Raw genomic sequence first — 27,954 nt, 5'->3', positions numbered from 1 at the left:
ATATGAAATGCACCTGGTGTCCACTGTGTTACATTTATGTGTGGATGTGCCTCTGGGCTCCCTTTCTGCCCGACTCTTCTCTTTGTTCTATTCCGCATGCTAACTTTATTACTATGGCTTTGTAGCATGTTTTAATCTATGCTAAGGGAAGTCCTCTCTGTTTTGTCTATTCATGGGCTTTTTAAAATTTCTTTTCCTGATCTCCCAATCATGCGCCTGGGCAAGAAACAGAAAAGGGAATATTATAGCCACCTATATTTTAAATGAGAGAAAGCAATCTCAAAGCCACTTACCACCTCTCAGTAAGTGAGCTCATGCTCTTACTGACTTGTATTTGTCCAGCCTATGCAGTTACACATCTCAGAGAAACCATTCCAGACAGAAACACTGTCATATAGACCATTCTGTGATATACAGGTTTTTTTTCTTAATTTACTGGAATGTAACTTCAAATACATTTAAAGAATACGTACTTATGAAGTTTTTCATGAAGCTATAGAAAGTAGTTTTTTACATGTAGACAATCTAATTTAACACATCTAATATCATCTTAAGAAATTAAAGGGTTTTTTTCCTCTTGAAAAAAAATGGCCTATGAGGATACACACTTGGTTTCCTATGTGTTTTACTCCATGAATATGGAGAACTGGACAAATGAAATGGCCAGTCTTGCCATGAAGAGTAAGATCCTGTAGAATTAAATCTGGCACTAAGGTCTAGATTCTCCCTGGATGATTTGCAACACTGTTTTTCATATACTACAAAAACATCCTTCTCTGAATGATTTTGGTTCCTGTTCGTTTTCTTTTCAGTGCTTACCATGGTCACCTATCATCTTTAATTGAGATCAGTCCGTATAAATTCCGAAAGGGCAAAGATGTCAAGAAAGAATTTGTGCATGTGGTAAGTGTCTTACAATCCAAGAATCAGAAAGTTAGAACTGGAAGAATGTCTAATGATAATCCAGTCCGATCCTTCCATCAAAATGAAACTATGGAAAGAAACTAAGATTTAAAGCAGTTTTGTGACTTACTAAAGTCAAAAAGCTAGTTAATGACAGGATGTTGTTTAAAATTCATTGATGAGTGTCACAATGAACAAATTAGTATAGTGGTAGTGAAAGCCAGTATTCACAGTTGTCATTTTATTTTTCTTGCTTTTGGCCTTCAATTACTTTTTCTGTCACTGATGCCAGCCTGAAATTGAGTTGACTCTACTGTGTATGGATGTCTTAAATTGCTCCATGCTAAATTATTATATAGAGTTATGAAGTAAAATAAATCGGAAAGCCAATAAAGAAGTAAATCAAATTGTTGAAACCGGAAAGCTCATTTGGTTTAGGGACGCCTGGGTGGCTCAGCTGGTTGAGCATCTGACTCTTGTTTTCATCTCAGGTCATGATCCCAGGGTTCGTGGGATTAAGCTCCACATCAGCCTTCGTGCTGAGCTTGGAGCCTGCTTAAGAGTCTCTTTCTCAGGGCATCTGGGTGGCTCAGTCAGTTAAGCGTCCAACTTCGATCCAGGTCATGATCTCATGGTTTATGAGTTTGAGCCCTGCTTTGGGCTCTGTGCTGACAGCTCGGAGCCTGGAGCCTGCTTCGGATTCTGTGTCTCCCTCTCTCTGCCCCTTCGTTGATCACACTGTGTCTCTCTATCTCTCTCAAAAATAAATACACATTAGGGCGCCTGGGTGGCTCAGTGGGTTAAGCGTCTAACTCTTTATCTGGGCTCAGGCTTTATCATGATCTCACAATTCGTGAGTTCAGGCCCCACGCTGGGCTCTGTCAGTGCTGACAGCTCAGAGCCTGCTCTGGATTCTCTCTCTCCCCCTTTCTCTCTGCCCCTTGCCTGCTTACTCATGTGCTTGTTCTCTCTCTCTCTCTCTCAAAATAAATAAATAAACAAAACAAAAAAATCAAAACCCATTTTAAAGTGAATAAAGAAACATTAAAAAAACAAAAAAGATTCTCTCTCTCAATGAGAGGCCCAGGTGGCTCAGTTGGTTGAACATCCAACTCTTGATTTTGGCTTAGGTTATAATCTCACAGTCCTGGAATTGAGCCCTCAATAGGCTCCACACACTGAGCGTGAAGCCTGTTTGGGATTCTCTCTCTCTCTCAAAATAAATAAATAAACTTTAAAGATTCTCTCTCTCTGTCTCCTTCTGCCTCTCTCCCTTGCACACCCCCTCTCCCTCGTTCTCTAAAATAAAAATGAAAATGAAAATAAATTAATTTGCTTTAATTAAGGATCATAGACTTAAGAGAATCATCAATTCCTTCTTTCAGAACATTAAGATCTGGCATCAGTGCTAAGGCATTGTAGGTTTTGGAATGATTACATTTTGCTGTATAGTTGGTAAGTGTTGGTTTGTTTTCAATATAGAATAGTTAATATAAAGTTTCAAATAGGATAATCACACTTGTTGGTTTGAATTTGCTCTTTGTTCGAGCAGAGATGCAATCTTTAGTTATAAGGGTCTAGGAGCACAGCCAAGCTCCTGTTCTCAATGCAAAGATTTCAGTCCTCAGAGAATTCAGAAGTGTTAAAGAAAAAGAAACAGAAGAACTAGAGCCACTTAAATCCACATGGTCATCATTCTAATATGCTCTTGTGGGGGAATGCCTGTTTTTAAGTTTTATTTATTTATTTTGAGAGAGAGAACTGTACACGCAGGCGAAGAACAGAAAGAGAGGGGGAGAGAGAGAATACCAGGCAGGCTCCACACTGTCAGCAGAGAGCCCCACTTGGGGTTCGATCCCTTGAACCATGAGATAAAGATCTGAGCTGAAATCAAGAGTCAGACACTTAACTGACTGAGCCGCCCAGACACCCGGAAATGCCTTTTTTTAAGGCTCATTTGTCCAAACGGTAAATCGTGAGAAATTCTACCATTTGATTGTTGTTCTCAGGCACCAACTCCAGATACTTACAGAGGAAAATACAGAGAGGATCATGCAGACCCAGCCAGCGCATATGCAGATGAAGTGAAGAAAATTATTGAAGAAGCTCATAACAGTGGAAGGAAGGTTTGTATTTGCAGCTTTGCAAACATCTTAACATCATTTGTAACATGGATTGAAATCATTGCGAAACATTGGAGAGGTGAAGAAGGATTAGATCTCAATGCCCTTTCTGTTCTTCTCTGCTTACATTTCACTTGGTTCATATTTTTTAAAGTTCATTAGTACAATCGTGCCTCTAAAACTATTTTTATTTATTCTGGAAATGCAATCACTATGGCCATTCCAAAACTGGTGGCTTAATTCTCACCTTCCCAGTGGGATGCAGACTGTGGTCCAAAGGGGTAGGGAAGAGAGTAGATTAGGAAAGACTCTTGCACAGTGGCTCTGGAGACTCAGAACCAGTGCGGGCTCCTGGCCCCAGGACATCGTGGTGCTTCCCTTGAACTGGTTCAACTTTCCTGAAGCTGTGGAGCCTGTGGTAGCCAAGGCAGACAACCTGTTTCCCCAGTCTGAACCTGGACTTCGAAGACAGAACCAGAATCCCCCAGAGTAAGAAAAAGAGTTTCCATTTTCTTAGTCTTCACCCTACTATCTTTAGCTTAACATCAGTTCTCAGCCCATTTGGGGGTTACTCATGTGCTTTGCTGTTAATGTTTATTTTTGAGAGGGAAAGAGAAAAAACAAGAGCAAGGGAAGAGAGAGACACAGAATCCAAAGCAGGTTCCAGGTTCTGAGCTGTCAGTACAGAGCCTGATGCAAGGCTCAAACTTACTAACCGTGAGATCATGACCTGAGCTGAAGTCAGACAATTAACTGGCTCAGCCACCCAGGTGCCCTGACGTGTGATTTACCTTCAAACTGGCTTATGGCATCAGCATGGCAATATAAGTATCTTAACTGAGATGAAAAGGAAGCCTTTGCTTTTTCCAATTCAGGCACTTTTATCTTAGTGCCTGGAGAGTCAGTTGCATTTCTTAACTCTTTTCTTTCCATCCTGTTCACTTTCCATCTTCAGATGTGATATCTGTGCAGCCAGCCCTCCTTCAGCTCCACTGTTACTGGGAGCTTCCTATGCTTTCCATTTTGTTTGTTTGTTTTGTTTTGTTTTCTGGCTTTTCTTATTCAAGTGTCACCCATTCTTCCTTACACAAATGGTAACTGCTTCCAGGGAAATGTTTACATTGAGAAGCTCACATGGTCTTTTCGTTGCTGCAAAGGTTCAGATAGCTTTCTGAGCACATTAGCATTCAGTAGTTGTTGAATTGATGCCGTCCTGTTAAAATGCTGAAAGCAACAAGCAAGCAGATGGATTCTTCAGAATATTAGATGTGCTTACAAAGTCAGGGAATTTTAGAGAAGCAGTCTCTTAAGTCCAGTGGCTTCATGTTATAGCTAATAAATGAAATACTCCAAAGTGAAGAACTTAAGCCAAGGTAATACAGTTACTAAGATGTAGTCTGGTTCTCTCGACTTCGTATCTTATACTATTTCTATGCTTTCTCCTCATGATTCAGTGTTATCTATTTTCTGCCCGCCCCCCTTTTCTTCCCCTCTAGAGCATTTCATCTGCGATTCCTTTTCTGAACTGCCTAATTCCGTTGAGTTATGCCTGGTTCAGGGTCAGAACTAGAAGTAAGGCACAGTAATTAAAGCCTGTGGCCACAAGTCCCTCTCCCCTTTCCTTAGAGCAAATTCCAGGCGCAAGCAATCCTCATTCACCAAACCGAGGAAAACAGGTGCCACAGGAATGGGTTTAGAACCTGGGTAATTGTTTAGAAGTTCATATCAAAGACTGATAAAAACTTCATTCTCGTTCAGCCAGTCCTAATGAAAACACTGCATTTAAATTAAGAACGGAGAAATGGAGGTTTCCCTCTCCTCCGTTTCTCGTGGTAGTTTCACTGGTAACTGTGGAGTTTTCAGGAACTGAGGCTTCAGATCAGTTGCTTTTCCAGCACGGACATCTTTTCTCGGTCATCAAATGGCCTATCTGACACCTACCACGGGCACATTCCCACCCAAAATAACTCACTCTGTAAGAAGTCCTCGTTTTTAGGGGGTTCAAGGGGGACCTAATGGACTTTGACCCCATCTTCTCTTGTGTAGATTGCTGCCTTTATTGCTGAATCCATGCAGAGTTGTGGCGGACAAATAATTCCTCCAGCAGGCTACTTCCAGAAAGTGGCAGAGTATGTACTTGACTTGGGCATCCTTGGTCAGACTGAAGGCTCTGTGACAGTTATACAAGGCCATACTGGTTAAAATATTGAAGTACTTCCAGACTAGCTGATAAAGAGCCACTTAGGCATGCCTGCCACACCAGGACTCCCCGGAACCCTTCCACTTTCCCAAGATCCAACAAATAAAGGGTTTACACATGGTCCAGCCGGGGGGCCTCCGGGACCCTGCTCCGTTCCCCAGCCTGGCATCCTCTCTGGCCAGTGCCCATGCTGACGATTAGTAAAATTTGAAGATTAACCCTGCTAAACACTCCTTCCTGTTCACTTCTTTCTCTTCTCACTTAAAATACCACAGTAGAGCTTACTTTAAGCGGCACAAACCTACATAATATAGAATATGTCTAATCTGGAAATTATGTGATTATATTGCAAAGTCAGTGACATCACGTAGATGCATTGGGGATTTGAGTGCTGAAATGTTTTTGACAGTGATTACAAACCTCAGGTCAACAACATTTTTTCAAGTCCTTCCATAATCTGTATCTTTGAGGGTGGGTTTGGGGACCCTCCGTGACCCGAAGGCTTTGGATTTCCTTTTTGCTTTTCAGGTATGTACACAGAGCGGGAGGTGTGTTTATAGCTGATGAAGTTCAGGTGGGCTTCGGCCGAGTTGGGAAACATTTCTGGAGCTTCCAAATGCACGGTGAAGACTTTGTTCCGGACATTGTCACAATGGGGAAACCAATGGGCAATGGCCACCCAATGGCATGCGTTGTAACAACCAGAGAAATCGCAGAAGCCTTCAGCAGTTCCGGGATGGAATACTTCAATACGGTAAATTTTGGCCTTCCAGTTTACGTAAGAGGGAAAAATAATGTGTGTTCTTACACTTCTTGCCAATGTGGAAAAGAATAAAGTTCAGGACTGCCAGCCAACCACCCCAGGACTCTAGCCAAATTTTGATCTAACCATATTTCATTCTACCTGGCATAATTCTCCTTGCATTTTTCTTTGTGTATCTTCCCCCTTCGTAAAATGATTAATTGTTCCCATGATAAATGGTTGCCTTACTAAACTCTACAGCTTATGTGTCATTATGATCATCTTTATTTTGTGTCGCATTTAAATTCCCCAAACATTTCTAAAGTGATTAGATGATACAGTACTATAAATGTTACATGGCTGTCACAGGAGATTCTAAACTTTCTATCTTTGGGGAATTTTATTTCCTTGGTTTTACCCCCAAAATTCATGAACTTTAAGCTTGGAAAAATTATTATAGTTTCTGCAGTATGTGTGTTAGGACTCGTGACAACTAAAAGTAAGATTCAAATCAAGGACATAAATTATTTGGAGAAAAGGTCATTGCTTAGCTGTTTTCACACAACTGTTTAGGGGCAGGAGCCCATATCCCCCTCACCAAACCACACTCCAAAATTCTTAGTTCCCAACGCAGTGTCTCATTTTTGTTTGGATGAACTAATAAATTCCATGATAGTCCTTCATATTAATTATGTGGCATGGAGACTATAATTTGGAATGAGTTTTTGCTCAGTCATAAATAAATAGAATCACATATTCTAAAGCTTAAAAGTTTACATCGCAAGAGAAAAACTTACTGAAATTATATCTTATAAATTTTTTCATATAGTTTATTTATTTTTGAGACAGAAAGAGACAGAGCATGAGTGGGGGAAAGGCAGAGAGAGAGGGAGACACAGAATCTGAAACAGGCTCCAGGCTCTGAGCTGTCAGCACAGAGCCCGACGCAGGGCTCGAACCCACGAACCATGGGTTCATGACCTGAGCTAAAGTCGGATGCTTAACTGACTGAGCCACCCAGGCGCCCCTGAAATTATATCTTTACCTGCTTATGTATGAGCCAAATTTCTCATAGGTGAAGCAATATCACTAATTCAACTATTATGTTTTCTTTTACCTTTTTTCTGCAGTATGGAGGAAATCCAGTATCTTCTGCTATTGGTTTGGCTGTTCTGAATGTAATTGAAAATGAAGACCTTCAAGGAAATGCCACTAGAGTGGGGGATTATCTTACTGAATTACTCAATAAACAGAAGGCTAAACATACTTTGATAGGAGATATCAGGTGTGCTTATCATGAGAGTGTCATATGGTTACTCACTTTACCAAATGAAAATAGCTTATCTTATAAGTTTAAAATAAATGACATAAAATTAAATCTAGAAACCACTGAAAAACAGAAAACAAAATGTGTTCTTCATCCAGAACTCTGACATCACCACTGTTAACTTTTGGGTATATATCTTTCTTGACTTTTATACTTAATAAATAAATAAATAAATAAAGCCAATATAATTTCAGCCTGTAAAAGATGAGAAGAAGGAGCTTAAAGTAACTCTAAGTAATTTATCAAAAACTATTGAAAATGACATCCTGGAGGGGCACCTGTGTGGCTCAGTAGGTTAATCATCCAGCTGCAGCTCAGGACATGATCTTGAGGTTTGCGGGTCCGAGACCCTCACTGGGCTCTCTACTGTCAGCAAAGAGCCCGCTTCAGATCCTCTCTGTGCCCCCCTACACTTCCCCCACTTATTCTCTCTCTCTCTCAAAAATAAACATTTTTTAAAAATAAATAAACAAATAAGTAATTAAAATGACATTTTGGAAAACTTGATATTTTTTGATAAACATTAAATATTTACCATCATTAATGTCCTGAGACGCTAAATAGTATGAAAAGGTTGTTTTTAAGACTTTCTTTTGCAGTTAAGAAAAAAAAAACTGATGACAAAAACAACTTGGTTCAAAAACTAGAAAGACCTGTGATGCTGGGTTGATATCTTGGATCAGTTAGAATCAATAACAGTTACCCCTACAGGGAATCATATCCAGCTTCAAATTAAAATGAGGTTTGGGGACAATGTTAACCTTTTGTGACAATGCAGTGTCTGATAGAGCATCTGTCAAATTTTCTGTTTACCTTCCTCAGGGGCATTGGCCTGTTTATCGGAATTGACTTGGTGAAGGACCAGCAGAAAAGGACCCCCGCCACAGATGAGGCTCAACATGTCATCTATAAGTAATGCACCCCCCCACCACCACCACCACCTGACTGATGTCCTGTTTTCACACAACTGTTTAGGACTTGAAAGATGTCCCTCCCCCCAATCTGAAAGCTTCTTTTACTTCCTCCCACTTCTCCAAATAAGGGAAGTTTGAGACACGTGCATTAGAATATTGAACTGCTCTGTGTTCACATCATTCTTTATTTTTTAGAGGGAGAGGGAGCCCTTTTGCAAGTAGGGGAGCGGAAGAGAAAGAGAGACAGAGAATCCCAAGCAGGTTCTACACCATTAGTGTGGAGCCCAATTCAGGCCTGGATCTCATGACCCTGAGATCATGACCAGAGCTAGAATCAAGAGTCAACGCTTAACTGACTGAGCCACCCAGGTGCCCCTACATTATTCTTAAATAATCTTAGTTACCATTTGTGTGCACTCACACACATTTCCTGCACTCATTAGGATGAAAGAAAAGCGAGTGCTTCTCAGTGCTGACGGACCTCATAGAAACGTGCTTAAAATAAAACCACCTATGTGCTTCACTGAAGAAGATGCCAAGTTTATGGTGGACCAACTCGATGAGATTCTAACAGGTCTGTTCACAGGTGTTTAAGATGCCACCCTGTCCCATACCCGGTCATACATGACTGTGCAGGTTGTTCTTCCTAACAGAAGTGAAGGCAGTTGGAAATGGACATGTGACTTTGTATATAGAACTAGAAAAAGATAGATGAAAATAATAAATATGTACACTCTTAGTTAAAAAAGAATTTTCTGTTTTCACTCCCATAACTACAGATCTAGGTTTACAGATCTACATATGCTGAACTGCTTGACCTGTGCATTTCACTTATTACATTTAACTTTTGAGGTTTTTTGTTTGCCATTCAGAATTACCCTGTCATAGGAATTTTGCTTTGCTTACCTATATGATATAGTTAGGTAGGTTAATTTGTTTTTCTGTTATGAGCATAAACTGAGATTGAAAGTAAATTAGGAATGTAAGAGCCATGTTGAAAAACATAGCTTACTATCAAATGTTAAGACATTTTTGGTTTTGCTTCAGTTATATTTTTAAGATTCAACTTCTCTGCTCCCTTCTCAGACTTTTGGAGTTGGGTAAGGCTGATAAGCCAGGATTCAATATAACATGCAACATAGATGATGATCAATCTTGGAAAACTTGAGAATCAGCCCAAGTTATTTGTAATGCAGTCACTGTTTTTGGACCAAGGGTATGCTCACACCCACACCTGGCACACGTTCCTCACACACCTGCATTAACGCTGGTCTTTTTGAAGGGCCGGGTGGAAGAAAGAGTGTAGGTTAGGCAAATCTGTCACCATTGCTTCAAAGCCATCTCAGAGCTTGGGCATTAATAATGGTGGGCCAAAGAATTCCCTTTGAATACAGTGAACAAGGCATAGCTATCAGGCTCGGTGCCACTTGTAAATGATAATGATGGAGTGCTGCAATAGAAGTTGAAAAGCAACGATTCTAACAGTGACATGCTTTAAACATAATGACATTTACTTCTTGATTCTTCATGAAAGGTACTTCTATAAATACCAAAAATGTTTTTTTTAACTTTTTTAATGTTTATTTATTGGGGAGGGGGGATGTGAGATGGGGAGGAGAATAGAGAGGGAGACACTGAACCTGAAGCAGGCTCCAGGCTCTGAGCTGTCAGCACAGAGCCCGATGTGGGGCTCGAACTCACAAACTGTGAGATTATAACCTGAACCAAAGTTGAATGCTTAACCGACTGAGCCACCCAGGGGGCCCCAAAAATGTTTTTTTTAATATTTTTATGTTATCCCGTCTTCTCCATTGTATCTCCCTTGATGTAGTTGTAGAAGAAGCCATTGGAGCCAAAAGTGAGAGTGTGACTTCTGAGAACACTTCATGCAGAACAAAGGTAAGAGTCTGCTACTCTATGTTTAGGGGAAAAGGCTAAAACTTTGGAAACTTAACTAAAAGGAATGCAAATTTAAAAAATCGTACAATAACCTTTAGAGTAAAATCCGCCTTTCCTAGGGTGGGCTTACTGTTGCCATTTTGAGTGCACAATTAACTTTCAAGGCAAGTGTCCTACCGATTGAAAGGAATAAAGCCAAAGAACCATTCTTCCAGAATCATTCCCATACTCCCCCGCCCCCCCAAAAAAGTCCCCAGGCCTGCAAAGGGGGCCTTCAAAATACACAGAGAAATTATTACAAATGTCCTAAGCTTCCTCCTGTTGGAGGCTCACCTGACACTGTGGATTCCCGCACACCCGTCCATTTTTTTTTTTAATGTTTATTTTTGAGAGAGAGAGAGAGAGAATGCAAGTAGGGGAGGGGCAGAGACAGAAGGACACACAGACCCCGAAGCAGGCTCCAAGCTCTGAGCTGTCAGCACAAAGTCTGATGCGGGGCTCGAACTCACGAACTGAGATCATGACCTGAGCCAAAGTCAGACACTTAACCAACTAAACCACCCAGGCGCCCCACTGCACACCACTCTTTAAGAGCAGCAGAAGCATTAGCAGTGTGGCTTCAAAATGCCAGAGTTTGGTCCTGAAGTGAACTAAAGTATAAATCTCAAACCCTGGAGCCTGAGAACCATCTGGCACTAAGTGGCCTAGTTTCTGCATTTGATGTGCTTCCAGGAGAGGGCCTTTCCATTCTCTCCCTGAGCTGCCCAGGGTGTGAGAAAGAGCTCCCCAGCTCAGGAAACAGAAAGGCAAAAACTTGAGAGGCTTTGTTGCATAATTTGCTATTTGTTTATGACTTGGATGAATGAAGGAACACTCAGTGCCTCGAAGCCGCCCGCACGTACAGCCCTGTCAGCAAGGTCCTTTTCCTCGTGGAAAAACATTAAGCCCTTTGAGAGCAAATGATTTGCTAACAGGACTGCTTCTGTTTTTTGGTGGAACACAAACCGATTCTAGAAATCAATTCTTACCTGCAATTTAAAAGCAGCTTGTCAAGTCTAGGACAGGATCCGTAGCTGAGAACTGGGCAAGCATTGAAAAGGAGCTTACAAAAAAGGGAGTTCCCAGTGAGAATCAGACACTGAAGTTAGTACACATGCTCCTGAAATTTTGGCTTGGAGTCCCAGATTTAAAAAAAAAAAAAATTATGTTCATTTATTTTTGAGAGACACAGTATGAATGAGTGGGGGAAAGGCAGAGAGAGGGAGACACAGAATCTGAAGCAACCACCAAGGTCTAGGCTATCAGCACAGAGCCGGATGCAGGGCTCAAACTCACAAGCTGTGAGATCGTGACCTGAGCCAAAGTCGGACACTTAACCCGTGAGCCACCCAGGCACCCCCTGGAGTCTCAGATTTTATGCTGACCTCACATTTCAAAGGTCTGTGGAAGATATAGTGTCATGTTCGCCTGGTGGCCTGTTGAGTCCACCCTGAAGAGACCGGGTGGGTGAGAGGTGGCACACCTGCTCGAGTTTGTGTGCCTGCACCTATCTTGCAGATGCCTAACGAAGCACAGTCGGAATTGCTCAGGGACGGCACCTCAGACTCCAGAGAAAATCCCAGCCAAAAGAGAAATGGATTGTGCACAGATAAACATTCACTGCTCAGTAAGAGGCTCAAGACATGAGAGATTAACATTTTAAAGCAGGATAAATATCCAGGATTATAGAGAATGAATGGAAGTGTCTCTTCTGTTAGTAGCTCCAGTGTACCCTCTAAAGGTATAATTTGCATTTCATTTACATGTGTAAACAAAAAAGTAATGGAGTAAAAAGAATAAGCCAAGTGATAATCAAACCATGTCAAGATTATTAGTTCAGCCTCTAGCCTGTTAATTCCTTACTTGCGATTTCTGAAAGTACTTTATTCTACTAAACTTATGCTTCAAACTGAATAGTAAGTTGGTGTTTTTACTTCTCATGTTTCAATGTTTGAAATGAGAGAGCAAGGCCCATTAGGTTCCATAACTTTAGAGACCTGGTGCCTTAAAATACGAATGAATCATTTTTTATTGACTTAATTTATATATTTTGGGGGTGTATAACAAAAGATGATGTAAACCAAAACATTTTTACTGGAAAAGCGTACCTTCTTTTGCAGAGATTATTAGGGGTGGCAGAACTCAAAGCCATTTGGAAAAAATCACATACAGCAAATGTTTAGAAGTAAATGGATAAATCCAGGGCACCTGGGTGGCTCAGTTGGGTAAGCATCCAAGTCTTGGTTTCAGCTCAGGTCTTGATCTCACGGTTTGTGAGTTCAAGGCATGGGTCTGTCTCTGTGCTGACAGCACAGAGCCTGCTTGGGATTTTGCCTCCTTCTCTGCCTCTCCGCTACTCACGCTCACACTCTGTCTCAAAAATAAATAAACATTTTTTTTAAAAAGAAGTAAATGGATAAATTAGACCTGGTGGAGGACTAGGTTAATCAATATCTTGTGGAGTAGTGGTGGGGGCCTGGCAGCCGCAAAGAGGACAAGAAGTATATTCAGAAACACAAACACGTGGCTGGAATGGGAGCTATAGTTAAGGCGCCGTGCTCAGTGAGGAGACCTCAGCTCTGTCTTAAGTTGTGACACCTTGTCAACTCACTTACCTGGCAAGTAGGAAATAACTTCCAACCAATCATCTTCCTTTTTCATCAAGTTTATCAGTACCCAGCACACTCCCACACACATGAGAGGGAACATGCATGCACGCCTGTGCACTCTCACAGGCGCACACACACACTTCTAACCAGACATTGGCAAAGGGAAGTGAGGAAATGTGGGACCTCAAGATTCTCTTTGCAACAAGCTGATATCATGAGACATTCACTGAGAGGCCAGTGTACTTACTGAACGTGGAAGAAATCTGAATTTTAGTATTGACTTCCCATTATCTCTCTATCGCCTTCCTAATACTTAAACTCTGTATTTTGGGTTTTTTTCCATAAAAGAGAGACAGTAATTTTGCTATGGCTGTTTCATGATAACGGAGGTTGATGTTGAAAGGAAAATTAATTGTAAAATCTTCCTTTCTGAGTTTGTCATTAATTAAAATGCGATTTAAAAAAGCAAAGTCTCGGGGTGCCTGGGTGGCTCAGTCGGTTAAGCATCAGACTTCGGCTCAGGTAGTGATCTCACGGTTCGTGGGTTTGAGCCCCACATTGGGCTCCATGCTGACAGCTAGCTCAGAGCCTGGAGCCTGCTTCAGATTCTGTATCTCCCTCTCTCTGACCCTCCCCTGCTCACGCTGTGTCTCTCTCTCCCTCAGAAATAAAACATTAAAAAAAAAATTTAAAGCAAAGTCTCATTATTAAATATGTTTTCCTCCTCAAAATATAACTGACTCTGTGGATTCTGGTTGGTTAATGCTGAGGTTGATTCCTAGGAGCTGGCAAAGAGGAGGGGGTATGGAGATATCTGTGGTTGGCTTCGAAGGAACAGATAATCAGATCTTTCACAACACAAATCAGTACCCCTATAGGCACCTTCGTGGGCATGCTCAGACCGCATCTGTTCTCTTTCCTTATTGGAGAAGGTATATATGCTCAAAGAGGAAGGAGAAAACAACCCATACCCATGTTTTGTGTTTCCAAGTATAAAATACTAGAAAATTAAGACTTTATTCTTTGATATACTACCACTCTTCTTCCTTGACTATAAATTAGGTTTCCATAAAAGGGAGGAGAGATCTGGAAATAAATGACGCCTTTCTGAATGCAACAGAGACTACCTGTGTGTGAGGTTCCTGGTAATCGCTTCGCTTCATTTCCATGACATCACAATGGAGGGTGTGTCAGTTTGGGTCCTCTCTGAGCCTCTAGATGGAGTCCCAAAATAGATCTAATACCAAGATAGTTGGGAGTACAGGAGATGGATTGGGGGTAATGCCTGTGAAAGATAAAGGAGCAAAGAAGCAGTAGTCAGGAAAAGCTTTCAGGTCTGACATGTATGAAAAGAGAAGAGCTAGAGAGATTTGAGTAGGAACATCCTGGATCCACTTACCCACACATTTGGGGAGCATCTCTCTTGCTCAGGGGAGACTCAAGAAGAGTGAGCTTTATGGAGCAAACTACAACTCCTGTCACTGCAAATGGTCTCAGGGCCACAACAGTTACTCATCTCCCTTCTCCGCTACTGAAATTCCACTCGCCTGTGGCCATCACTTCTGGATGTCCTAGTAGTGGTGTGTCTCAAACCCTCATTCCTCTGGAAACTATGCCCTTCTCAAGCCAGGGCTGGGCAGCATCCATTCACAGCTACAGTTAGACAAGGAGTGCCAAGAGACATCAGAGCGCACCATCTGAGTTTCACGTGTGTCCTGCCTCCCTCACTGTGGAATAGCAGCCCCACCTCCTCCTACAGATTGAAGTCAATTAACCCTGCCAATATGGTGACTCCAATTGCTGCTTTCTAGATGCAGGGAATCCAAGGTGCTTGGGTGTCAGTTGGAGTTTATAGGTCAGCAAGACTCTTGCTTTGTCCCTCAGCAAAAGTACACCTCTTTGGGGACCAGAGCCTGCAATGCTATAGATCCCAGAGCTGTAGGGACAGGAAAAACAAAATTCTTCACTGAGCCATTGATGGTAAGTGGGGCCATTCCTGATTTCACCCCTTGGATCCAGGATCCTTCTGAGGACACACAGTGCCTCATGGGGGTCCCTGACTGGGTGCAGATACTGCCATCTGAAGGATAGCACCCCATCCTTACAGAGTATGACCTTTAAGTGGACACCGTAGCCATACCTTTACTCAGGAAGGGCATTCCAATGCTCTATCAAGGTGGCAACTTCTGAAGGATAATGTAAGGGTAATACAGCCAGTCAATTTCATGGTCATGGGCCTGCCCTACCCATTTTCATTGTAAAGTGGGTTTCCCGTATGGATGATATTTTCTGGGATTCCATGCTTGTGTATCAGGCACTCTATAAGCCCCTAGATTGTGGTTCTAGCTTAGGCTTTTTAAGTAGGAAGCTCAAAGGCAAGCCCATAATAAATAGATGTCTATTCCTAAACCACTGGCTCTTCCAGGAGAGAAGGGGTCCCATGTAGTCAACTTGTCACCAAGTGGCCAGTTGATCTTAAGGGATAGTGTCATGTTGGGAGACTCTCTGTTGGTCTCTGCTGCAGGCAGATTAGGTATTCAGAAGAGGCAATAGCTACCTCTGTCTTGGTAAGTGGGAGTCCATGCTGTGGGTCAACACATTGTCTCTGTCTCTGCCATTATGATTACTCTGCCCATGTACCCATTTTGCTTCTTGTGAAGTAGCTAATGTCAACTAGCCAAGTCATTTTGTCTACTTGGTTGTGCAGTACCTCTTCCATGGTGGATGCTTTTTGGTGGACAGGTACATGGGCTACAAAAACATTTTAACATGTGGTGTTGACTCCATGTATTCATTACTGTGCCTTTACTCAATACCTCCTTTGTCACAGACTCCCATACTTTCTTTCAGACTCCTGACCAGCTAACCAGGCCATTCACCACTGCTCATGAATCCATATATATGCTCACCTCACTTCTCCTTTACACACAAAGCGGATGGTCTGGTGCACCACTCAAAGTTCTACCATTGGAAGATTTTTCCCTTGCCACTGTCTTCCAAGGCCACCATTGTGTATATCTGTAATGTGGCCATCATCCTCTTTACTGAAATGATAGATCCCTGATTCTTGGTAGGGTTTATCTTCCACCTTCTTGAGCAAACTTGTCTTACTGAGGTTTCCAATATGCTAGCATACTCCAGGATACTATATAGAGTATTCCAATGTATTATCTCTCTTCCTACAAGATCAGAATGATGCCATTTGTAATGAGTCACTGATATTCTTCAGGATACCCAGAGAGTCCAGATCTCTTGAGGCTAAGTTGTGACAGAGGGCAGGAGAGTTAACATTAGCTCTGGATCAAAGGTGTAATGAAAGAATATAGTTCGTTCCGTAAGAAGGCAAACTCTCTGATTTTTTTTTCTGACTGGATTAAAATAAGCATATTCCCCAAATTAATGGCCACATATCATGTACCTGAGGTCTTATTAATGTGCTCTAGCAATACCACCACATCTGGCACTGCAGATGCAATGGGGGCTACTGCTTGGTTGTGTCTGCAGTAATGTACAGTCATTTCCCAGTTATCACTTGGTTTCTGTAGAAGCCAAATTGGCTAATTAAGAGGAGAGATGATATGAATAGCCATCCCTACATCCTTTAGATTTTTAAGAGTGGCACCAATCTCCACCATCAATACCCAGAATGTGATATTGTCTTTGACTTACCATCTTGGTAGGAGAGCGTGAGGGCAGGTGTGGAGAGGGGGAGTCAGAGGCTTCCACCTGGCCTTCTCCATATGATAGCGCTTCCTCCACAGGTCAAGGACCCAGCGTGGAGATTACTCCAACCGCCCAGTATGTCCAGCCCAATCATACTTTTGGGAACTAGGAGAACAACCACAGGTGTCCTTTCCTAGTGAAGCCTTAAAGAGTAGTGAGGTTTCGAGGCGCCTGGGTGGCTCAGTCAGCTAAGCATCCGACTTCAGCTCAGGTCATGATCTCACAGTCCACGAGTTCGAGCCCCATGTCAGGCTCTGCACTGACAGCTCGGAGCCTGAAGCCTGCCTCAGATTCTGTGTATGCCTCTGTCTCTGCCCCTCCCCCACTCATGCTCTGTCTCTCTCTGTCTCAAAAACAAATATACATAAAAAATTAAAAAAAAAAAAAGAACAGTGAGTTTTCCTGCCTACATCCTTCTAATAAGACTTGGTCCTCAGTGGCCTAAGTGGGAAGACTTCCTTTGTGGGCAGTATGGGCAAGCAGAGCTACAGGCTTTGGGCTCCTTGTGAAGAGGAGGGAGACGGGTGTTCCTCAGGGAAAGAAGAAAGTTCAAATTCCAAGAAAGGACATCAAGCTAAAGTAGAAGTAAGGAAAATTCAAGACCTCCTGATTGTTCTGAAGCAAGGAATCTATGCTTTGATGAGCCTACATCTTGTCATGTTTACTCAGAGAGATTTGATATATTTTTAGTGCCATAGTAAATAACATCTGTTTTTAATTTCATTTACCAAGTATTCTTGGCATTTAGAAATACACTTGATTTTTGCATATTGACTTTATTTCAGCAAACTTGCTAAACTTACTTGCAAATTACAAACGTTTGTCCATTCTTTTGGATTTATACTTATATAATCATGTCATCTGAGAATACAGTTTTACTTATTCCTTTGTGATGCCTGTATATTTTCCATCAATGCTCCTGTTTTCTATTTATAGAATTCCTTTAATTATATGTTCTCTTAAAGCCAAATTTATGTCATCCTTTGGATTTCATTATAGATTTCCTTCACGTCAATAGCCACTTTATATTTTGTTATATCATTTTATTTTATTTTACATTTTTTTCTATATTTTCCCCAAGTTTTTATTTTGAAAAGTTTTCAACCTTCAAGTAAGCTTCAGATAGTAACGCAAATTCTACATATCCTTCACCTGGATTCACCAGTTGTAATATTTTGTCCCAGTTAATTTTCTAGCTATGTATTGTCACATACAAACAATTGTGTTTTGGGCTTTGGCTAAGCCATTTGAGCCATATGAGATTTAGTTGCTGATATCAAGGCAACTTACCCTAAATATTTCACCTTGTTTTTCCCCTAAACAAGGGAATTCTATTAATCAATTATCACATTAGAGACATTCAGCATTAATTTATAATATTATCTAATATACAACTCATATCCAAATTTCCTAAAGTGTGTCAATACTGTCCTTTATAAGCCTTTTTTAAAAATTCAGAATCCTATCAAGGATCCTGCAAAGTATTTAGTTGTCACTTCTGTTTAGTCTTTTTAAATCTAGAATATTTCCCTATTTTTTTTTTCTCTCTTCACAGTGACATTTTTGAGATTCCAAGCCAGTTGGACTTGTTGAAGAATGTCTTTCAATTTGAACTTGTATAATTTCCCTCATGACTAAATTCACATTAAACATTGTGGCAGAAAAATTACATGGGTAATTTACTGAAATCTGAAAATACTCAGATTTATTTTCAAATGTGAAACTAATATGAAATTAACTCAATTTCATCATGATGCATTGTTTTATATATAGACTATAGACATATAATTCTATGTATATAGACATATATATAGACATATAATTCTATGTACATAGAATTATACATGTATTGTATATTTTATATTATATATTCAATTCATATATAGAATTTGGGAGAGAGATATATCTCAAATATATATGTGTGCAAAACTCCTAAACTACATTCTGGCAAACCAAACGTGTACTTATTAAAATCCAATAACACAATATTGACTGGAATTTTATTCTCTTCCTGTTCAATACAAAAACTTCAGGATTATTTTTTTCATTTATCTCTCTGAATGTTACTGTTTTGTACTTTAAGTCTATAATTTTAGACATATATATATACATATATATAAATAATGCTTTATACATGTACTTTTAGTTGTTCTTCATTTCTTTCTTCCTCCTTCAATTATTTTATTTTTTTCTTATAGAACACCCTTTTAGCATTTCCCTTAGAGTGGGTCTTTGGTTTAGCTCTTTCGTTTGATCAGTGGATAAACTGTAGACCGTAGATGACCGAATGAGGTATATTATCTTTAGATCTTTAGAAGCAAAGCTGGGACTGACAGCCAGATAATTCTGACTCCTGGACCAGTGATTTTTCCTCTACTTGCTTATTTTATTTGCTTCTTTTGTTTACTTTTAAATGTGTATTTATTTATTTTGAAAAGAGAGGTAGAGAGCAAGTGGGGGAGCAGCAGAGAGAGAGGGAAACAGAGGGTCCCAAGCAGGTTCCGTGCTGTTCAGCACAGATCCCAATGTGAGGCTCAAACTCACAAACTGTAAGATCATGACCTGAGCCAAAATCAACAGTCAGACATTCAGCTGACTGAATCACTCAGGTGCCCCTCCTACACATTATTTTTAAATGTTGGGGTCAGAGGCATACAAGAGTAGTCAACTGACATAGATGGCTGAGGGTGTGATGCTGAGCGAAATAAGTCACGTAGAGAAGGACAGATACCATATGCAGAGAAAGACAGATGCCATATGTTTGCACGTATAGGAGAATTAGGAGGAACTTAACGGAGGACCATGGGGGAGAAGAAGGGGGGGAAATAGTGGAGGAGAGGGGGGAAGGCAAACCATGAGAGACTCTTGAATGCTAAGAACAAACTGAGGACTGATGGGGGTGGGGGGGAGGGGAAGGGGGGGGATGGGCATGGAGGAGGGCACTTGTGGGGATGAGCACTGGGTGTTATATGGAAACCAACTTGACAATAAACTATTTTAAAAAAGACATAGATGGTTGAATCTACTAATGAAATTTTGTAAAACCAGTTAGTTTGATAAATTGGCTTTGAAGTAAGAGAAACAAAAGAAAAACACAGTTTATCAGTCAGTGACAGACAAAAAAATATTAATTAGGGAAACTCACTCAAGTGACACGGTAATGAATATACAATAATTTTACTAGGTAATATTGACATGAACATAATAAAACATTGGCCATCAAATGCTGGTTCATGTATCCTTGCTACTTTTTATACCAATAACAATGTCATCTGTGAACTGAAACATAGCTGCCCCAGGGAAAGTAGAAATCCAGGATGCATTTTCCATTCCATGGAGAGAAGAAAATTGTAGTTCAGGGACGCCTGGGTAGCTCAGTCCATTGAGGTCTGACTCTTGGTTTCGGATCAGGTCATAATCTCACAGTTTGATGAGTTCAAGCCCTGCATCAGGCTCTCACTGACTGTGGAACCAGCTTGGGATTCTCTCTCTCCCTCTCTCTCTGCCCTTCCCCCACTGGCACTGTTTCTCTCTCAAAATAAATAAACTTTAAAAAAGAAAGAAAGATAGCGGTAACTCAGGATTTGAAGGGGAAATGGGACTATGGGAGCAGAAAATGCAGGTTTAGAAAGCAAGAACAATTTGCAGGGAGCTATGGTCCTCCAACATTTGTTCCTTCAAAACATCCTGAGGATTCTCTGATTGTAACCACATCCCCTCATGCTTCACATGTAGTTTCTGATCTTCTTGGTATATAAATTTTAAAAGGAGAAAGAGAGATGATGGGGAGATAAAAATAATCACCCATTCCTTTTAAATATTCACTAATTTTTAAATTACTAATAATATTGCTGTTATTATTTTAAGATTAATTTTGGGTTAATCTAAATTTTAAGTTTATTTCTTCTCCTCTTTTTCTTCCAGAACTGCTTCTTTATTTAATCCCTCTTTTCTAAAGTGTTTCAATTATACAGATTAGTTTTACAGAAACACCACTTTTCTCGTAATGGTCTGATTCAATCACCCAGTCTCTCCCGCCATTGCCCAGTGGGGTAATTAAAAAAATGACCACAGCAGTAGGGATAGGAGCTATGCATAGACTCAGCAACATGGACTTCTGCTCGCCGAGGTCAGTCTGGCTATAGCCACTCCCCATTGCTCAATCTGCCAACACCAGAAGCCAATGCTGTACTTCCAATATAGCACCATTCCCCCAGAGAATTGGCCAAATACTGAGTGGCAGGTTGATTAAAGCATACTGCTTCAACCCTGGGAATGATAATGCTTTATTTTCACTGGAGGAGATAGTTAACTCTGGATACAGATTTTCCTCTCCTGCCTCCAATGCTTCTACAGAAACTATCATTCATGGATTGCCAGAATAAGTCCACTCTCCTGATACTATATGCTGCATTACTTCTGACACAGGAGCTCATTTCACAGAAACTGAAATGTGGAAAAGTGTCTGTGATCATAGGGCTCATTGGTTTTCCCATGTTTTCCATCATCCTGAAACAATTAGCTTACAAGAATGGTGGAATGGCCTTTTTATGACTCAGTGATGGTGCCAGCATCTTGCAAGGCTGGAGAAGTGTCCCTCAGAATGCAGTAACTGGTCTAAATTAGTGGCCATTATATGGTGTTCTTTCTCTAGGATTCACAGGATTGGGAATCATGGGGTGGGAATCATAGGGTGAACCATCTCCCTATTAACTGCAATGATCCGTTAGAAGGAACTTTTGCTTCCTAGCCCCACTAGTTTAGGCTTTGCTGGTCAGGAAGTCTTGGTTCCAAAGGGAATAATCCTTCCACTAGCAGAAACAACAGTGATTCTTTCTAAAACTTGAGACTGCCAGCTGGCCACTTTGGGTTTGTCATGCCACTGAATCAACAGGCAGAGAGGGTGGTAACTTTAATTCATTGGGACAACTGATACTGATATGAAGGGGAAATAGTGTGGCTAGTACACAAAAGGGGTAAGAGCATTTCTGGAATGCAAGGGAAAAATAAACATCACCAAAAGATCTTTAAAAGTGTGTGTTGGGGTGGATTTTGTATCCTTTTCTGGGGAAAGGGGTGTGTGTTTGTGGTTGTATGTGGGGTAATTGTGTCATGGTCAGTGGAGACAGGAAGCTGCTACTCTCTTTACTTGGAGATTACAGTTTAAGAAGATGTGCATAGGTTCCAAGTTGAGGAAGGAGGGACTGGGGTGGCTTTCTTTTTTCTTTGGGTAGGGCACAAAACAGATTTGGCTTTGAGGGAGGCAGCAAAGCATCAGTCACTTTGTAGCTAACATCGTCACTGCTGTGCTGACTCACCTCCTTGGCGTGAGCCAGCCACTGGGCTGTCCCACTTCCCCTCAGTCCCCGTGAGCTCTTCCAACTCCTGGGCCTGAGCTATGTGTTGAGTTCATGATAAAGGATCCAGATAATTCATGACACTCGTACCGTTAAAGTGAGAGGCAATCAAAACCGACATGGGTTTCAACGTGTCCTCATGGGCTTATTCTTTGGATTCCATATCTTGTTCTTCACACATTGCATCCACCTTCCCCTTGCAAATAAATGCTTGTCCTGCCTTACAGAGATTGCACCACAATTGTATAAGGTCAAATCCCTGTAACAAATCCTTATAAAAGTAGTATAAGCATAAACATATGTGCATGTATATGAAAAGCAGACTTACTAGGATACATATATATGGTATATATATACGATATATATATCTCACATATGTCATATCTATATATAATATAGATATACATATATATCCTAGTGATTCTGCTTTTATTATTAGACTGTAACTGATACATGATACAAAGTAGGTTCTCTTTTCATAATGGAATTAATCTAAAAATTCATAACAGAATGGTTATAAGAAAATCACCAAAACACTAGGAAATTAAACAACACACTTTTAAGTCATAGGTCAAAGAAGAAATCTCAAAGAACATTAGAAATGGTAAATGTTGAACATCAAATATACCACGTTTTCAATGCTACTCTATAACACCTAGAATGTATTAATACATCCTCAATTAATTGAAGAGTATCTTAGATGGGGTTGCCCAGAAGCAGAGCCTGAGACAGGAATTTTGCAAATGATTTGCTGGAGAGCATTCAGGAGGAAGGGATTAAGGAAGCAAAGGGAGAGGAAAAATCGGGAAAAGGCAACAAAGCTGTCCTTAGCAGGAACCCACTGGTGTCTTTGGAACATGAATGGCACCAGACAGTTAACCCTGATTCAGACAAAGGCCCCTAGCCTTTACAGCATCAGGCAGTCATTAGCTACAAGCTAAGGAGGCAGCTGCTTCCAGACACATCTGGGATAGCCAACTCCCTTGGGCAGAGATCAGTTCTCCGGATAAAGGGAAGCCCTGAGTCATTAACAGTCAGCACTTAAGAGTAGTTGGGGGCTGGGTGTCCCATCTTGATAAAAGGGGCCTGTCTGGGCAAGGCATCAGCAGCACCCATTAAAAAGGGTTTCCAAACAGATTTATTGGTTGTGAGACCTCTAACTCATTTTCTTTTATTTTGAGACACAGAGGCATGATCCTTCACTAAGATGTCTGAGCATATAAACAGCATTTTAAAACATGGTTTCCTTCTACTATCACAAAAAACAATTCTAAAAAAGAAAATCTAACAGAACTGCTGTGCAATAGGAACCACAAGAAACCTGTCTTTACATTAGACACACATCTAAGGAGACAGTGAAATGCACTTGGTGGTATTAACTTGCCTTCACAAGGGAGGTGAGTCTGGAAAGCACCAGCACAGGGTGCGCTTGGGGCTGCTGCTCCCAGAGGCCACAGCAGTGTCCCCTGAACCAGGCAAGAGCCAGTTTCTCTTCCAGCTCTGCCACTTAATCAGTCTGTAACTTTGGTGAGTCATTCTTTTTTCAGGATCTGTGTCTTCAGCTGTAAGATCAGAATAATTACACGGGTGCTCCCTACTTCCTAGAAAGTTGTGAGAAGGAACTGAAATATACATACGGAGGGTGCTCGGAAGCCCTGGGTTTTGCTAACTATAAGCCCTGAGTACCAAGTTTGAAAACACCCATACAGCTGACGGGTTGCTGAGCAATTGCTGATCCTTCCCCAAACAAAGAGGCTGAAGAAACCACGGAGAGGAAACTGAAGCTTCCCTGGGTGTGGGTGGTTTGAACTAGGAGTCTGAAGGGTGGGGGGGGCAGGTAGGGCAGTCTGGGAAGGAGGCCCACCAGCTCAGCTCTGGGGAGAAAAGGGAAATCAGGAGGGGAACCAGTTGGGCTCTGCACTGGCTCCAGCCTCGCCATCCCCTCTGCACAGTGAGTGCCTTCAGACCTCACTTCAAGGGTCCCCAGCACTAGTGTCAGGACTTAAAATGTCAGTACTTGGGAACTAAGAACTATAGGTGGGACTAACTGACCTCAGGCAGTTGTTTTCCCACCTCTCCTCCCCTTCCAAGCCCTTGGGCTAGGAATGGTTATCTAAGTGTTTCTCCCTTTGATGCCTGCTCCCCCTGGCACAGAAAGCCCACTGGAGCCATTGGAGAGGAGGTGTGGCCTGGATCTCTGACGCCTGCTGCACTCTACTCCGGCCTCTCCCACCCCCACCCCAGCCCTGTTCCCTGTGCTTGAAGGTTCTGAACTTGTCCCAGATACACTGCCCCACTGCTCTGGATTTTCTTACATACATCTCCAATCACACATTGCCATAGTTTCTGTTCAGTGCGTGCTTAGGCATGGAATTGCTGACTGCTCAGGGTATCAGAATGTTCAACTTGGGTAGATAATGCCAGACTATTACCACCAAAGCCGTCATCCCAGTTTATATCCCTGCCAGCAACATGTAAGAGATGGAGAAGATCCATGTCATCTTCAGTATTTCACACTATCAGTAGTGCTGTTGTAACAGGAAAAACTTGCAAACACACAGATGCTCCCAGCATCATGAGTGGACTAATAAGCTATGGCCTATTTTCAGAATGGAATAGACCACAGCACTCAAAAATAATGAACTGCAATGTACACACAACGTATTTTTTAACAATACATTTAGATATCAAAAAGAAGTACATGGAAAGTAAAGCAGTTAGTGATGAACACAGGCTGAGGGGGAAGGATGACAAAGGATAGTTTGATGGGAGGTATCATGTGGTTATAAGTTACTGCCAAGGCCCTAGCTTTTAATTCAGATGGTATGTTCTCAGGTATTTATTGCATTATCTAAAATAGCTAATTGAATTACTAAAGACCATGCATGAACCAATGATGGGGCTGTGTCACAAATCAAAGACAGTGTTCGTTCAATTCTTTTTTTTTTATTTTTTTTAATGTTTTATTTATTTCTAGGAGAGAGAGAGAGAGAGAGACAGCGTGAGCAGAGGAGGGTCAGAGAGAGAGGGAGTCACAGACCCTGAAACAGGCTCCAGGCTCCGAGCTGGCAGTCAGCACAGAGCCCGATGCGGGGCTCGAACTCACGACCTGCGAGATTGTGACCTAAGCGAAAGTTGGACGCTTAACCGACCAAGCCACCCAGGCACCCCTGTGTTCATTCAATTCTATACACATATACATATAAGTTTTTTTAATGAAGAAAGGACAGATGGAAAGAAGGAAAAAACCACCAAACTTAGAGAACTAAACAAAAATCATTCAACACAGTGTGTTAGCCAAGTGTTCTGCACACCCCGGTTAGCTGGGTGTTTGTGCATCATTTATCCCTTTGTCTCCCTCAATGTTTTGCCCCCTTGTGCCAGTTCAAAAACATGGGTGTCCATGTCCATAAAAGAATCTTCATAATACACGAACTACTCAGTTTGGCAACCCATTGCTGGGCCCACACAATCTCTAAAATAAAAAGGTGGCAGGGAGAGCCTGTTCTTGTTTTGTGTCCAGTAGAAACTGAAGAAAAATTAATCTTTTCCTACTAGCAGTTAAAATGGGTATTCTAAAGTCTTGGTGGTATATAGTAATAGCTTGGGGACTCTTTAATATGCAGATTCCTTAGAAATTTATTTTCAGGTACCAGCATTTTTAACCATCATTCCAGATCATTCTGATGCAGGTAGTCTGAGGACTGTATTTTGGGAAATACTGGGTTCAACAATTGAAACAAGATGAGTGTTCATATTATAGCTAAGGAAGTTGCCATTAAGGGGTCAGTAATGGGGCAATGAAGAGCCAGTTTATTGTGAACATATAAAACCTTGTAAATTTTGACTCAATTAGGAAAATGACTTCCTTTTTATATGTTTAATACATATTATTCCTGAGAATTTGTATTGGTCCTTGAGAGATGTGTATGTTTATTTTCTAACAGGTACCTCATGGACACTAAAAAGTGTACTAACATATCTGCAAATCTTATCCCGACAAGGAGACCTTAAAAAGGATTAGACTTGAATGGGTCTTCTGGAGTGACATGCCAAGACCACTGCACACCCTCTGAAGCCAAGTAAACTAGACATGGCTGAATGTAATTTTTTTTCCCTTTTTACCAAATATAATGGTGCAGAGTGACCCTTAACATGGAAGAAGAAACTGGCACTTGGATTTCCAATAGTATTAAAATATTCCCAAATTTATCTTTTTTTAATTAAATAAACCCAGTTATTCCAGGATTTTCTCATAGAAGCCTATTTCCCAAGCATTGATTTCTTTTTTTTAATTCAAGGTTAGTTATGTATGAAATATAGTTTATACACGGTAAAATTCACCAACTTAAGTATATGGATTAATAGTCTCTTTCATACTTGACAAGCATATATGAAGAGTCCAGAAGTATCCAGACCCCTTCTTCCTGGCCTGTGGCTGGTGTATGTTTGATTCCAGGAGCTGTGGTTGTCAGGATAACCATAGGTTTTATGAAAAGTCTCAGAGAAGTAAGGATATTTGAGTTCTCTACAGATCTAAGGGGAGTTTATATTCTGTATTATTCAGCTCTGGCTGCCATAACAAAATACAATAGACTGGGTGGCTTAGACAACAAAAATTTATTTTCTCACAGTTCTGGAAGCTGGAAGTCCAAGATCAGGCTAGAAACATGGCTGGTTTCAAGTGAGACCCTCTCCCTGTCTTACATGTAGCTGCTTTTTCACTGTGTCTTCACATGCTGTAGAGAGAAAGACAGCAAGCTCTCTGGTATCTCTTCTAATGAGGGCACTCATCCCATCATGAAGGCCCCACCATCATGACTTCATCTAAACTTAATTATCTCCCAAAGACTCCATCTTCTAATACCATTACACTGGGGGTTAGCGTTTTCACATACGACTTTGTTGGTGGTAGAGTCTATAGTGTACCCCCAGAGTGTATTTCTGGCTCACATCTTCAGATCTATACTGGGTTGGGAAGGCTAGGGTTACAGGTTCTCCTACTTCTGCAGAAGCCCTCAGAGAAACTCTTTGCCTATAATCAAGTCTTAATGGGGAAATGCAAGGATCAGCTCTTTCTGTGGGCAGCACAAGAGCTGGGTGTTTTCTTAGCCCCTTCTAGGTGAAAGAGCATCAGTTTGAGACTTCCCATGTCTTCAGTGTCATGACTTGAATCAAGAGGCAAAGTTCTATCCTTCAGAAAGTCAGGGCCTTTCGCACCTGTGGAGTCCCCAGTCAGATGCCTGACAACCTGAGGTTAATTTTATCATCTTTATTATAACCATTGAGGTCCTGATGCACCTGCTTTAAAAGAAGCAAGATGATGAAGTTTTTCTGATATTCCAAGTTATAAAAATAAAGCTCAGAAAGTCAAGATGACTCTGATGTATTAGAATAAAGAATAGGAGTACCTGCGTGGCTCAGTTGATAAAGCATTCAGGCTCTTAATTTCAGCTCAGGTCATGATCTCACCATTGTGAGCCTGAGCCCTGACTCAGGCTCCCAGCTGGGCGTCGTGGAGCCTGCTCAAGATTCTCTCTCAATCTGGAGCGCCTGGGTGGTTCCGTTGATTAAGTGTCCCACTTCGGCTCAAGTTATATCTCACAGTTCATGACTTCAAGCCCTGCATTGGGCTCTGTGCTGACAGCTCATAGCCTGGAGCCTGCTTTGGATTCTGTGTCTCCCTCTCTCTCTGCCCCTCCCCCATTCATGCTTGCTCACACGCTCTCTCTCTCCTTCAAAAAAAAAACATTAAAAAAAAAAAAAGATTGGGGTGCCTGGGTGGTTCCTTTGGTTAAGCATCTGACTTTGGCTTAGGTCACCATCTCACAGCTCATGAGTTTGAGACCTGTGTCCTTCTCTGTGCTGTCAGAACCTGACGCCTGCTTCAGATTCTCTCTCTCTCTCCCTCTCTGTCCCTCCCCTGCTCATGCCCTGTCTGTCTCCATCTCTCAATAATAAATAAACTTTTTTTAAAAAAAAACAATAAATAAATAATAAAAAATGTTTAAGAAAGTTTTTCTCTCAATCTCCCTCAACCCCTTGCCAACTTCCACTTGCCTAAGATTCTTTCCCTCTCTGCCCCTCCCCCATTTGCACGTGAGTGTGAGCTCTCTCT

General features: G+C 41.3%; 1 protein-coding gene across 3 annotated transcripts in view; it reads left to right on the top strand.

The window, feature by feature from the left end:
• The window catches only part of ETNPPL (ethanolamine-phosphate phospho-lyase), a 33,475-nt gene extending 7,378 nt beyond the window's left edge, over positions 1-26,097 (top strand). Inside the window, exons 5-13 of one of the 3 annotated variants that reach the window (XM_077778479.1) lie at positions 813-903; positions 2,913-3,029; positions 5,073-5,155; positions 5,755-5,980; positions 7,099-7,253; positions 8,118-8,207; positions 8,653-8,783; positions 10,041-10,108; positions 25,784-26,097. In XM_077778479.1, the coding sequence (XP_077634605.1) occupies positions 813-903; positions 2,913-3,029; positions 5,073-5,155; positions 5,755-5,980; positions 7,099-7,253; positions 8,118-8,207; positions 8,653-8,783; positions 10,041-10,108; positions 25,784-25,801 (979 nt within the window). In that variant the 3' untranslated portion in view covers positions 25,802-26,097. Of the gene's footprint in view, positions 1-812; positions 904-2,912; positions 3,030-5,072; positions 5,156-5,754; positions 5,981-7,098; positions 7,254-8,117; positions 8,208-8,652; positions 8,784-10,040; positions 10,109-11,665; positions 13,555-18,034; positions 18,213-25,783 lie in introns of those variants that run through there. The other 2 variants (XM_077778480.1, XM_077778478.1) reach the window with 2 other exon arrangements.
• Positions 26,098-27,954: the final 1,857 nt, after the last annotated feature.

The sequence above is a fragment of the Crocuta crocuta genome, unplaced genomic scaffold (genome assembly GCF_008692635.1).
Source record: "Crocuta crocuta isolate KB4526 unplaced genomic scaffold, BGI_CrCroc_1.0 scaffold587, whole genome shotgun sequence".
Taxonomy (NCBI): Eukaryota; Metazoa; Chordata; class Mammalia; order Carnivora; family Hyaenidae; genus Crocuta; species Crocuta crocuta.
The sequence above is the reverse complement of the archived record's forward strand: the minus strand, read 5'-3'. Positions and strand labels throughout refer to the sequence as shown.